This window comes from Dreissena polymorpha, chromosome 16 (genome assembly GCF_020536995.1).
Source record: "Dreissena polymorpha isolate Duluth1 chromosome 16, UMN_Dpol_1.0, whole genome shotgun sequence".
In the NCBI taxonomy this organism is placed as follows: domain Eukaryota; kingdom Metazoa; phylum Mollusca; class Bivalvia; order Myida; family Dreissenidae; genus Dreissena; species Dreissena polymorpha.
The window spans coordinates 23,232,917-23,247,986 of NC_068370.1; the positions used below are offsets into that span (position 1 = coordinate 23,232,917).

Here is a 15,070-nt window from a genome sequence, read left to right on the forward strand (position 1 = left end):
TGATTTGTGCAATAAATCGTGGTTTGATCCAGAGTGACTAAAATGGGTGTTTCCTACTCAAATTGGCGTTGAATAAAATTACGCATTGCAATTGGTTTTCATTTGTTTGAGACTTTCTTTTGAAGAAATAGTCGTGACAATAATATCTACAATTGAAAGATAATATTATCAGGTAAGAATTTTATTGAACTTGACAATTGTTGGTTTACAATTTCTTGGGAAAATATTGTATGATTAAATGCCAATTTCAACGATGTCCATATATTTGTGATAGATTTTTTTGAATATTTTTAATACAACTTGAAAACGAAGAGAACTCGCAAGCTGGAAGGGTAAAACTGAAAAACATTCAAAAACATTGTACAATTTTATAAAATAAAAGAAAAATATGTTGAACATTTCTACTAAATATGTTTTTACTTGTATATGTTTGTGTCCATAAGTGTTTCGTTTTCATTCATGATTCATTTCCATTGGCATCATTATGAAAGGGCAGGATGATTTAAATTGTACAATTTGTCACAACAAAGTTCAGCAAGGACCATCTCATTTTCACAAGATCCTAATGATATATTGATAGAAGATCTTAAAGGGACTTGTTCACAGTTTTACAAAATTGATAACAAAATTTTTCTGATTTGAAAATATTCATTGTAGTTATGTTATTTTCGATAAAACAGTTAAACTGAACATTAACCATGCTCTAAAATATCCGTTATATGCATCTTTGGAAGATTTAAAAATCTGACAATTATAAAACGTTACAAGCGCAAAGCAATTGAATAATTTGAAGAGTTCTGTCAATATCGTTTTATTGTATAACAATACGGGAATTATTTATATAAAGAATTCACTACATTGTGCAATATAGTTACTCGGATTGCCGAGTTGTTTGAGCGCTAGACTTTTACTTAAAGGGTCAGTGGTTCGAGCCCAGGTTTTGTTTACTTTGTTCTCTTTCTCGTATTCTTGTTTCAGACAGACAGTCGAAGACACCGAAATAACATTAATAGAAAATCAACAAGATTCATCCACTGAAATGGAATCAGCAATTGAGGCACAGTCTTTTATGGGTTTCGAAATCAAGTCGTCTGAAGCCAGTCTTGCTAGGCAAATTGAGAAATCCGAAATAGTTACACGACCTACAATCGAAGACACAGAAATGACATTGCAAGAAAATCAACAATATTGTACTTCGGAAATTGTGTCACAAATAGGGAAACAGTCATCATCTCTGAGTAGCGAATTGAAATCGTCTGAAAACAATCTGTCTGCGCACATTAAGACATCCGCAATAGATGCACGACGTACAATCGATGACAGATTAATGGAAGTAAAAGAAAATCAACAAGATTGTACTACGAAAATTGTGTCACAAATAGGGAAACAGACATCATCTCTGAGTAGCGAATTGAAATCGTCTGAAAACAATCTGCCTGCGCTCATTGAGAACTCTGCAATAGATAACCGACGTACAATCGAGGACACAGAAATGGCATTACAAGAAAATCAACAAGATTGTACTACGGAAATTATGTCACAAATTAGACAACAGACATCATCTCTGAGTAGCGAATTGAAATCGTCTGAAACCAATATTGCTGCGTACATTGAAAAATCCGAAATATGTACCCGAAGTACAATTGAAGACACAGAAATGGCATTAAAAGAAAATCAACAAGATTGTACTACGGAAATTGTGTTCCAAATTAGGCAACATACATCATCTCTGAGTAGCGAAATGAAATCTACACGACGTGCAATCGAATCTCTTTGTAGAAAAACAGATCATCACATTGCCGTGGCAAAACATGTCAATGTAGATTTTTCAAATAACAAAGACAGCGAGAATAGAACATCGACGAGCAAAGACGAACCCCTAACAAAATGCCAGGGTAAGTGCACACGTGGCTTTAAATACAGTTTTAACTATTTAATCATACACTGGTAAAAGTGGGGCAAGATATTGATCTTTATGTAAGTCAAACCTACGATCATAGTCTAACCTTAAATGGACTTAAAAGTATATTTTTCGTATTTCTGAAAAATGGCATTATATATGTTTACTAACAAATCTATAATTTGTAAAAAAGTAGTATTTTTAGTATTAGTCGTAGTTAGGAATGTTATTTTGCTTTCATATACATAATGAGTGCACTCATTTTTGAATTTATCACAGTTATGTTGAAAAATGTAATTTTACAAACCTGTAAACATGTCTCTTTTACAAATCAGTCCAGACGATTGTTTCTGAATATATTTCATGCGTGTTTTGTGGTTGCGTTAACTAATGTTGTGTGTGCATTGTTGCGATCAATATGGTAGTTTAATAGGAAAGTGATGCATTTTTGTGGGCAATCAATATTGTGAAGATGACAATAAGTGTTCTGCTACTTTACTAGTAAATAATAATGTCTTGAGCTTAAGGCAACGGTGCATTATGGTATTCTGTTGATTGAAAGTCATTGTCTGTTTAAGCTTACTGTACATTTTTATATCAAAACAAACTCTTTAAATATAATGGAGTAGGCAAAATGCACACCACGTATTTAATGTAAATGTGTTATTTATAAACGCAGAATTACTGAAATATATAATGTTAGTGACATTTTGCATGTTGTGTGAAAATTATAATTGTTTTTGTTATTTTCGATTTTAATTTAAAACAACATTTCTAAATTTAAAAAAAGTCCTTATTTTTGTAATTTAGCGTTTATATTTGTGAAATCTTACACTATGCAAAAATCGATTTGTTTAACTTATGTGTCCTATTGTTGTTAGTCTTAGCCGAAATTGAAACGTGTATTGTGTTTAAATCGGATTACATTTTAAGCGCAAAATGTGGTCCCACTTCATCTTATGAAACGTGTTAGAACGAAAACCATGCGTGTCACTGTATGAACGCGATTTTATGATTGGATTCGTGGTTTAGTGGAAACACAAAGGCGCCGGAATTCGTGCTCCGCATTGCTCTACCATACAAACCAGTCGTTTGTAAAAAGCGGTTAACCGAGGTGCAGTGTACTTTAGGCACATCAAGGCTTCGGGTAGTTCGTGGAACGGGGCGTCGCCGATTACTAGTCCGCACTCCTAACAAATCATTAGCTTTCTAGGGGCGAAGGCTAAGCCGGAAATTCCCGTGCAGGCTAATGTTTGCACTGTGTTCGAGAGACTTCTTGAGATACTACGAATGTGTTTTCAGTTTAAATTTAAGGACTGTAGTGCAGCAGTTGATTCGAACATAGATTATATTAACACACGTTTAAAAATTTGTTCGAAAGAAAACACTCGTTTGTGTAGATCTATGTCATACAACTGTTGTGAGAAAATACCGTAAATTTAAATTTCATAGTGTGTCTATCATATTGGAACATATTTACGCACATATTTCCCTTAATGCAGTTTTATTGTATAGCCTTCAGTCGCTTTATGCTAGCAACGTTTTAAATGGCAAATATTGGCTACAGAATGTAAATGGAATAGTAATTTTTGTTACGCGATTATTCGATTGCGATAACAGGATGGTTCGATATTAATGGCATGATGGTTCGATGATATGAGTGTTCAATGGTATATATTAGCCTATTTTTATTCTATTACCTTTCAATTCCCTTTTTCTTCCCCCCCCCCTTAACTTATATATTTAATAAATATGTTTCAGGACCTTTATTTAAACGAGATAGACGTGTTAAAAAAACACTTAAAATAATCAGTAAAATGTAATCTTCTTTTTAATAATATGCCCTACATACGCGCTGGTGCCGCGGACGATACTCCAATATTTTGAACGTCTATATTATAGAAGTTCCCGTTCCGCGAAATGACGTTTTCTATGGCAGTTTCAATAAATACGAACGAATCTAAACCACAAATGTACAGAGCTTTGGCCTCGAGTAAAATCATAGGGGGGTAATCACGTGATAGTCAAGATGGCGACGTCCATACCGAGACGGTTATTTTTCGCCGTTTTATACCCTTAATTACTTCTGTTTATTTTTTAAATGACGATCACTTTCCAGCCTTATCAGTAAAAAGGTGATAAGCGTTTATTTCGTATTTAAATTCGCTTTATATCTCGACTTACTCCCCGCAAATTTTCTTAGTGGAGCCCTAATTAGGTCATCCCGCTTAGAAATTTCGCACCGAGTAAAGTCGAGATATAGAGCGAATATTACTATGAAATAAAAGCCAGTAACTTTCTTCCTAATATGGCTGGAAAGTGAGCGGAAATAAAAAAAAATAATACAAGTAATACAGGGTATAAAACGACGAAAAATACCTGCCTCGAAATGGACGTCGCCATCTTGTTTGTCACGTGATTACCCCCTCTGAAAATATATATTCAAATAACCTGAACTCATGAAGTCATAAGATGCGCTAACAGGGATGTGATGGTAAAGACAGTTAAAATGCGGGGGAATCACGTGGTCACATTTGAGAAACAATTAAATGGAAAAATCGAGTCTTAAAACAGGTACATCTACCTTACTACTTACTTGTTTCGGATAACGCCTATCATGGGGGCAGCCGAGAGCGGTTTCAGCGAGTATAAACCGTTTTCCTATTTAGTATATTGTTTACTCATGCATTGATTTTCTTTTATTTAAAGCGACTAATCGTTTAGTAATCGTTGTTATCGAATGTTTTTTCAAGCACACATGTAGGAAAAAGTGAAATAAACTGATTGTGTTTATACAGCAAAAAACACATTTAGAACAACTCTTGAGACGGACACTAAAAAGCTTACATTGGTGAGACGTAATTGTAGCTTAAAGGGGCCTTTTCACGTTTTGGTAAATTGACAAAATGTAAACAAAATTGTTTCAGATTCGCAAATTATCGTTGTAGTTATGATATTTGTGAGGAAACAGTAATACTGAATATATGCCATGCTCTAAAATATCAATTATATGCATCTTTTGACGATTTAAAACCCTGAAAATTATAAAGCGTTGAAACGCGAAACGATTGACTACTTTGGAGAGTTCTGTTGTTGTCGTTATATTTTGTGATACTGCTTTGTGAGGATTGCTTATATAAAGTATAAAAACATCACTAATTGTATGAACATGGTTGGTCGAGTGGTCTATGCGATAGACTTTTACTTCATGGGTCAGTGGTTCGAGCCCAGTTGAGGGTTATTTTTTTTCTTTAATGTTATTCCTTTTAGATTCAATGTTTACATTTATCACTATAAAGCATTTAATGGCAAACTTCAATACATGCAAAAATCTGTGAAAAGGTCCCTTTTATATGTACAAGTTATAATAATCATACTTTAAAAAGAACATCATTAAAATCGAGACATCAGTATGGTTCGTTGATAATCGCGGTTTGAGCGTCAATATAATGATATTCAAGATAAATGGCGAGTGATTTAAAGCGACAAGTAGAGAGAGCTACCGAAGTGCATAGATTTGACGGCGGAATTTATATACTGCGGTTACTTGCTTATGTAGTGGCGGTTTTTACTGAAATGAAAATGAAACAAATTTGCCGACATATCGTGTTGTTTTTATTACAGAAATGAATCTTGGACAAGAGATGCAGATACCATATGTTTCCTAGCACTTATGTTTATTTGCTTATTTTTCTTCTTTTACGTTTTTTCATTGTCTTCTTTTTTTCTTCATCATTACCATTTATAAAACTATCTTTATTATTATAATTATTATTATTATTATTATTATTATTATTATTATTAGTAGTAGTAGTAGTAGTAGTAGTAGTAGTAGTAGTAGTAGTATTAATATTATAATTGTTTTTATTATTATCATTATTATTATTATTATCATTATCATCATTATCATTATTATTATTATTATTATTATTATTATTATTATTATTATTATTATTATTATTATTATTAGTATTATTATTTTATTATTATTATTATTATTATTATTATTATGATGAAGATGATGTGGTGATGATGATGATGATGATTATGATGATGATGATGATGATGATGATGATGATGATGATGATTATGATGATGATGATGATGATGATGATGATGATGATGATGATGATAATGATGATGATGATGATGATGATGATGATGATGATGATGATGATGATGATGATGATGATGATGATGATGATGATGATGATGATGATGACGAAGACGACGACGACGACGACGACTATTATTATTATTATTATTATTATTATTATTATTATTATTATTATTATTATTATTATTATAAAAAAGATCCATTACTATTTACGATTAATTTCTTGATGGTGTCATAAGTTGATCCAAGTTTTTTTTATAATTGTAGATGTTCGTGAAAGGTTAATACAGTTCTATACGACGACGAAGAAAACTGTGTCTGTTTCACCACTAAGGGAGAGTCGTGACAAACCTATCTGGGATGTCTTTGTGCAACCGAAATTGAGCAACGTAACAATTGAGAAAGATGGAACTCGGAAGAAAACGGAAAACCCGGTACACCAATACAAAGCCTTATTTTACAAAGACGAAAAGCTAAATAGCCGTGTATATGTTCAAGGAGAACCGGGGATGGGGAAAACTACATTCCTCACTAAACTGGCTCTTGACTGGTGTGACGCAGTGTCTGAGCACAATCCTGCTTACAAGGCTACATTTAGTGATGCCGATACATTGAAGGAGTTCCAGTTTCTCTTTCAAATATCACTAAGAGATGCAACGGACCAGCGTGATGTTATAGAGATGATCAAAACACAACTAATCGACATGATTTACACTGGTGATAAACGTGAAGAGACCGTTAAGCTTTTACCACATATTCTGGAACGAGAGAAGTACATCGTGACCATGGATGGGCTTAATGAATGGGTTGATCGTTTAAATAAATGCGTTTTACCTTTACTTCCAAAATTTCATACACAGTGCGTATCTGTTATTGCATCACGGCCATGGAAAATGGCTGATGAGCGAATAAAAGATTCCGAAATTAATAGTTTAATAGAAATTGAAGGAATAATTGATCCGCAAGACCTAGCAAAGAAAGTAATAAACAGTCTCCAAACAGGTAATGTAAATACACACTCTGAATTCATTAAGTACGTTAAAGAACGTGAATTGATGCATTTGTTGACGTCACCCTGGCTGCATACTCTGTTAGTCAATTTGTGGATGAACAAGATGGCATTGAGTAGTTCGTTGTGTGAAATAAATTGTATTTTACTTGACATACTTTTCAAGAATGCACATGGGAAAAAGGGATATTTTCAAAAAGGGAATTCGTTTCGGTGTTTATCCAATACACGTTTTATTCAGCGGCAGATCGATATTTTTGATGCGCTTGCGAATGCTGCGTTTAACTTTACGTTTTCATCGAGCAAATCCTTGGTCTTCACCGAGCGGGAATTATTAAATTTCCTGTCAGAAGATCAGTTGGAATTTTGCCTCCATGCTGGTGTTTTAACGAAAAGATACAGCTTTATTGTAACAGATCAGGATGCACAGTTTTCATTCATACACGAGACAGTACAGGAATTTATGGCTGCCTTTCATATCGCAAATTCCAAGCAAGACTTCATAACACAGTTCCGAATTGGATTTAAACATAATGTATTAGAAATGAGCCAGATAATAATTTATCTATGTGGACTTGACTGTAAAACAGCTAATAAGCTGATTCATTGTCTGGTTGACGGCGAGTTCCTCAAAGACATAAGCCATGGAATGAGAATATACATTAAGGGATTTTATAATCAGCAACATTTCAGGAAGACAGCCGAACGCATAGAAAACGTTTTGAAATCAAAACATAATCAAATGGATTCCAACGCACGTTGCTTCTTACTATCAGTTTTGTTTCAGCGCATGATCATCGCTGGATGCATTGAAGCCAAGGCGAGCGGTGAAAAGGAACTTTGCCTGAATTGTAGGGACTTCACATTTAATACAAATCTTACTGAGTCCGATTCAAATGCGTTAAAACTGCTTTTATTGTACAACAGGTCAGATGTGCGGTCACTTATTTTAGAAAGTAACTGTCTTCAAATAAGCGAAATATTGGCAGTCATACACAAATCCAAACATTCTCTTGTAAATGTTAAGATAACAATGACACCGGAAATAAGTAAAGCAATACATCATTCGAGCATACAGGAGCTGAACTGTATCGGACAATTTGACGTATCATCATGTTCCTGTGTTCTTCCGTCCCTGTCTCAATTAACGTATTTAAGAATGGAAGACACAAGCTTTTTGGAAGACATAGTTCTACCTGACACAATACAACAAATAGACTTGTCAAAATGCGAATGTTCATTTGAATGGCTGTGCAGCTTGTTGATCACGCTCTCTTCATTAGACCATCCTGTCGAGTGTAAGCTGTGGAATGTTGTATTGCAGTCAAGTGAAGGAGACGAGTCACATACACATGCATCGGAATTGCGATCTGAAATACTGTCACAAAACATGTCCAATATTGAGATATTCGTGGAAAATGGCAGTAAGGAACTGTTTGAACTATTACGTGATACAAGTATAGGGATCCTTAACCTGTCGACGGCTGATTGTGCCTCATTAGCATCAGAGATTCTTCACACGCTCAACAGGCTAACGAAGCTTTTTTTGTGGGGGATCTATACGGGTCGATGTGATCTCAAGCTGCCTGCTTCATTGCAGTGTATAAGTCTTCAGGAAGGCGTATGTTCATCTGAGTGGTTGTGCAGCTTGTTGATTACGCTCTCTTCACTAGATCGTCCTGTCGAGTGTGATCTGTGGCATGTTGTATTGCAGTCAAGTGAAGAAACCCGTGGAGACGAATCAGATGCAAATGTATCGGTCGTGCGATCTGAAAAACTGTCACATGACCTGTCCAATATTGCGATATCTGTGGACAATGGCAGTAAAGAACTGTTTGAACTATTACGTGATACAAGTATAGGGACCCTTAACCTGATCACGGCTGATTGTGCCTCATTAGCGTCCGAGATTCTTCACACGCTCAACAGGCTAACTAGGCTCTATTTGTGGGGGATCTATACGGGTCGATGTGATCTCAAGCTGCCTGCTTCATTGCAGTGTATAAGTCTCCTGGAAGGCGGATGTTCATCTGAGTGGTTGTGCAGCTTGTTGATCACGCTCTCTTCACTAGATCGTCCTGTCGAGTGTGATCTGTGGAATGTTGTATTGCAGTCAAGTGAAGAAACCCATGGAGACGAATCAGATGCAAATGTATCGGTCGTGCGATCTGAAATAGTGTCACATGACCTGTCCAATATTGCAATATCTGTGGACAATGGCAGTAAAGAACTGTTTGAACTATTACGTGATACAAGTATAGGTACCCTTAACCTGATCACGGCTGATTGTGCCTCATTAGCGTCCGAGATTCTTCACACGCTCAACAGGCTAACTAGGCTCTATTTGTGGGGGATCTATACGGGTCGATGTGATCTCAAGCTGCCTGCATTACTGCAGTGTATAAGTCTCCTGGAAGGCGGATGTTCATCTGAGTGGTTGTGCAGCTTGTTGATCACGCTCTCTTCCTTAGGTCGTCCTGTCGAGTGTGATCTGCGGAATGTTGTATTGCAGTCAAGTGAAGAAACCCGTGGAGACGAATCAGATGCAAATGTATCGGACTTGCGATCTGAAATACTGACGCACGACCTGTGCAATATTCAGATATCAGTGGACAATGGCAGAAAAGAACTGTTTGAACTATTACGTGATACAAGTATAGGGATCCTAGACCTAAGAACGGCTGATTGTGCCTCATTAACGTCCGAGATTCTTTACACGCTCAACAGGCTAACTAAGCTCTTTTTGGCGGGGACCTATACGGGTCGATGTGACCTCAAACTGCCTGCTTCATTACAGTGTATCATCCTGCCGAAAGTCAAATGTGCACCTGAGTGGTTGTGCAGCTTGTTGATCATGCTCTCTTCATTAGATCGTCCTGTCGAGTGTGAGCTGTGGGATGTTGTATTGCAGTCAAGTGAAGAAACCGGTGGAGACGAATCAGATGCAAATGTATCGGTCGTGCGATCTGAAATACTGTCACATGACCTGTCCAATATTGTGATATCAGTGGACAATGGCAGTATAGAACTGTTTGAACTATTACGTGATACAAGTATAGGGACCCTTAACCTGATCACGGCTGATTGTGCCTCATTAGCGTCCGAGATTTTTCACACGCTCAACAGGCTAACTAAGCTCTATTTGTTGGGGACCTATACGGGTCGATGTGATCTCAAGCTGCCTGCTTCATTACAGTGTATCATCCTGGCGGTAGTCAAATGTACACCTGAGTGGCTGTGTAGCTTGTTGATCACGCTTTCTTCATTAGATCATCGTGTCAAGTGTGAGCTGTGGGATGTTGTATTGCAGTCAAGTGAAGAAATCCGTGGCGACGAATCACATACGTATGTATTTGACTTGCGATCTGAAATACTGTCACATGACATGTCCAACATTGAGATATTAGTCAACAAAGGCAGTAAGGAACTGTTTGAGCTATTACGTGATACAAGTATAGGGATCCTTAACCTGCCGACGGCTGATTGTGCCTCATTAGCATCAGAGATTCTTCACACGCTCAACAGGCTAACGGAGCTTTTTTTGTGGGGGATCTATACGGGTCGATGTGATCTAAAGTTGCCAGCTACATTGCAGTGTATACGTCTGCAGAACGGCCGATGTTCATCTGAGTGGCTGTCCAGTTTGTTGGTCACGCTGTCTTCATTAAACCATCCTGTCCAGTGTGTGCTGTTTGATATTGTATTGCAGTCAAGTGAAGAAACCCGTAGATACGAATCAGATTCACATGCATCGGACTTGCGATCAGAAATTCTGTCACATGACCTGTCCAATATTGAGATAGTAGTGAAAAATCTCAGTGCGGAACTGTTTGAACTATTACGTGGTACAAGTATCGGGAGTCTAATGTTGCTAATTGTTCATTGAAAACAGTTATTCAAACAAAGTTGAGCATGTTGAAAAAGATTTATTAACTTTGAACTTATTTGACACGCTTTGAATATGACTTACCACAATCCCCACAGTTCATTAATTTCAAAGAAGGCAAGTGCTCATTGGAATGGTTCTATAGTGTCTTAATCAAACTGTCTACAATAAAACACCGTGTGCAAATAGACGTAGAGAACTGCTTCGTGATATCGAGTAATAAAACATGTTCATTCAAAAGATGACGTAATGCAACGGAAATATTTAACCAAAGATAAAACCGATGTTATTGATAGGTTGATTACAAATGTGTCTGATCTATCTGTACAGTCAAATATGTTGTCATGTGACATGTCGAACATTGAACTTCGCATCTTCAAATTTCATAAGGAGCGGTTTGAAATGTTGCGAGAATCGAGTAAAAGAAGTGTGCAGTTCAAGGCTTTTGACGATGTTTCATTGACATTTGTGACACAAAACACGTTGACCGCGTTTAAAAAATTCAAATAAAAGTGACTTACTTGACTGATTTTAATCACGCATTACCACCGGCCCTTCAATTGATGATTTTACAAGAAGGATTCTGTTCATCAGATTGGATGTACAGTTTGTTGATACAACCTTCAACGCTTAATCATTCAGTGCGCGTCTACTTAAATGAATACGTCGTTTAACAGAGGCGAGAGTCGAGTGAAAAATACCCCGATCCGCTCATGCGAGGTGCAAATTTGTCAAGTGTTAAGTTGGAAGTATTTAAGGATTGTCATGGTTTGTATGAAACTGTACCCATAATGCAAACAACCAGTCTGAACATGACGAAAATAGAACACGCCGACCTGCTGTCACAGACACTGCCTCTTCTCACCCACTTGCAGCATCTAAGGGTATGTTTGAAGAAATATGATATGGAGATGAAACTGCCGGAATGTATCAAGTATGTGTTTATAATTTATACAACATTGTCCCCATCATCACTGCACCATTTCGTACAGAATATGTCTTCTACCAAACATAGTGTACAGTGTAAACTGTTGTTCCGTGTAGAGGAGAACAATGATGAATATACGAGACTCAAGCAAAACTGTTGTAAATTAAAATCAGTTGATGTTCAACAGTTTGAAGTTGTAAACAAACAGGGTACTGTTCTTAGCGCTGCTGCTCTTACACTTTCTGCTACTGCTGGTGATGGCGATGACAACGATGATAAACGATTACTCTGACTGGAGAGTTACGTTGATTCGAAACCGTGGATTCACTATTGTAAAATTCGTCTGAACATTTCGTGCACAGATGACTTCGAAACCATTCAGTCGCTATTTTAAAATAAGTCTCAACATTTTGTACACAGTTACCTGTGCGATTTCAAATTCGTTTGTTATTTGATCGCTTTTTGTAGCAATTTAAAATGGACACACAGGTGTGAAACATATTGTGTAAAATATTATTTTCTAGTTATAAAGTCTGTATTTAAGAACTACACAAACATTGTTAATGTTCTTGCTATTGCAATAAGTTTTTGATCAAAATGTTCCTTATGGATGACGTTTTTTTGCTTTACTACAACAATGTTTGCTTATCGTAAAATGATCTAAATATCATTGTGCACATGTTTTATTTTTTAAATTAATTCGTTTGAGCGAAGTAACATTTAATCATGTGTAAGTCGAAGATATACCCGTACTTGTATACAAATAATATAAAAACCTAAAATATGTACATTTAACCAATTGGCAAACTTTAACATGACACAAAACAAAATTCATTTACCAACAGTAAAAAATCCTTGCTAAAGACTTGCATCATGCCTCAAACCATGGGCATCAACCCGGGTAACAAATTAAGGAGCCACAGAGTCAAACCATGCTTGTCATCGTTTATACATTCATCAGCCCAAATAATGGTCGTCAACGTTGGTCACCAAGATATGGTCCTCTCGGGGGTTACCATTAGTGTAGGGTTACTAATGCAGCAGCGCAAACCCTGGTTATGTTCGAGGGATAATAAATAAGCAGCACAACAATGGTCATCATCGCGGGTTATCCAATCAGTAGCGCAAACAATGGTCGTCATCGCTGGTTATCAAGTCAGCATCGCACACCATGGTCATACTCGCGGTCAACCAAATTAGCAGCGCAACCAAAGATCGTCAGTTATACCGTCAACATCGCACACCATGGTCATCATCATGGGTTATGCCGTCAGCGGCGCAAACCATGGTCATAATCGCGGGTTATACTGTCAGCAGCGCACACATTGGTCGACATCGCGAGATATACGTCAGCACCGCAGACCATGGTCGTCATCGCGAGTTATACCGTCAGCGGCGCACGCCATGGTCGTCATCGCTTGTTATACCGTCAGCACCGCAATCCATGGTCGTCATCGAGGATTATACCGTCAGCAGCGCACACCTTGGTCTTTGGTCGTAATAATTGGTTATACATTCAGCAGCGCATACCTTGGTCGTCATCGCGTGTTAAACAGTCATTTTACCACACACCATGGTCGTCATCGAAGGTTATACCGTCAGCAGCGCACACCTTGGTCGTCACCATTAGTTATGCCGACAGCAACGCGCACAATTGTCGTCATCGCGGGTTATGCCGTCAGCAGCGCACAACATGGTCGTCATAATGGTTTGAACGTCAGGAGCGCAAACAATGATCTTCATCGCGGGTTATACCGTCAGCAGCGCAAACAATGGTCATCATTACGGGTTAAACTATCAGCAGCGCAAACAATGGTCATTATTGCGGGTTATACCGTCAGCATCGCACACAATGGTCGTCATCGCGGGTTATACCGTCAGCAGCGCATACATTGGTCGCCATTGCGTGTTATACAGTCATTTCACCGCGCACCATGGTCGTCAGAGCGGGTTATACCGTTAGCAGCGCAAACAATGGTCATTATCATGGGTAATGCCGTCAGTGGCGCAAACCATGGTCATCATAGCGGGTTATACTGTCAGCACCGCACACATTGGTCGTTATCGCGGGTTATACCGACAGCACCGCATACCATGGTCATCATCGCGAGTTATACCGTCAGCAGCGCCCACCATGGTCGTCATCGCCTGTTAGACAGTATGATCCGCACACCATGGTCGTCATCAAGAATTACACCGTCAGCAGCGCACATCTTGGTCGTAATAATTGGTTATACCGTCAGCCGCGCGCACCAAAGTCGTAATGGCGTGTTATACCGTCAGCAGCGCATACCTTGGTCGTCATCGCGTGTTATACAGTCATCTCACCGCACACCATGGTCGTCATCGAGAGTTATACTGTCATAAGCGCACACCTTATTCGTCATCATTAGTTATACCGTCAGCAGCGCGCACCATGGTCGTCATCGCGGGTTATGCCGTCAGCAGCGCACAACTTGGTCGTCATCATGGTTTATACCGTCAGGAGCTCAAACAATGGTCATCATCGCGGGTTATACCATCAGCATCGCAAACAATGGTCATCATCATGGGTTATACCGTCTGCAGCGCAAACCACGGTGGTCATTGCATATTGGTCGTCATCGCGGGTTATACCGTCAGCAGCGCAAAACATGGTCGTCATCATTGTTTATACCGTCAGCATCTTAAACAATAGTCGTCACCGCGGGTCATACGGTCAGCAGCGTACACATTGGTCGTCATCGCGGGTTATACCGTCAGCAGCCCACAACATTGTCGTCATCATTGTTTATACCGTCAGCATCTCAAACAATGATCATCATCGCTGGTTATACCGTCAGCACCGAAAACAGTTATACCGTCACTAGCGCAAGAAATGGTCATAATCGCGGGTTAAACTATAAGCAGCGTAAACGATGGTCATCGTCGCGGGTTATACCGTCAGCACCGAAAACAATGGTCGTAATCGCCGGCGCAGTTATGACCCACGTCCCGGGTTGCGTAGTCAGTAGCACAAACTTGGTCATCATAGCGAGGTTACCAAGTCAGCGCCGCTCGATTGCTCAAAGGTATTTTGGACATTAAAATTTGCGCAAAGGTCGTCGTTGCGAGTTATACCGTCAGCAGCTCAAACCATGATCGTCAGCGCGGGCAATACCGTCAGCAGCGCACGCCTTGGTCGTCATCGCGGTTTATACCGTCAGCGCCGCTAACCATAGTCTGTATGGTAACGAGGTATACCAGCGATG

General features: G+C 38.4%; 1 protein-coding gene across 1 annotated transcript; it reads left to right on the forward strand.

The window, feature by feature from the left end:
- Positions 1-986: 986 nt before the first annotated feature.
- On the forward strand, positions 987-12,379 carry LOC127861363 (uncharacterized). Its single transcript, XM_052399758.1, has 2 exons — positions 987-1,895; positions 6,285-12,379. The coding sequence occupies exons 1-2, from the start codon at positions 1,040-1,042 to the stop codon at positions 10,910-10,912; spliced, it is 5,484 nt and encodes a 1,827-aa protein (XP_052255718.1). The 5' UTR covers positions 987-1,039; the 3' UTR covers positions 10,913-12,379.
- Positions 12,380-15,070: the final 2,691 nt, after the last annotated feature.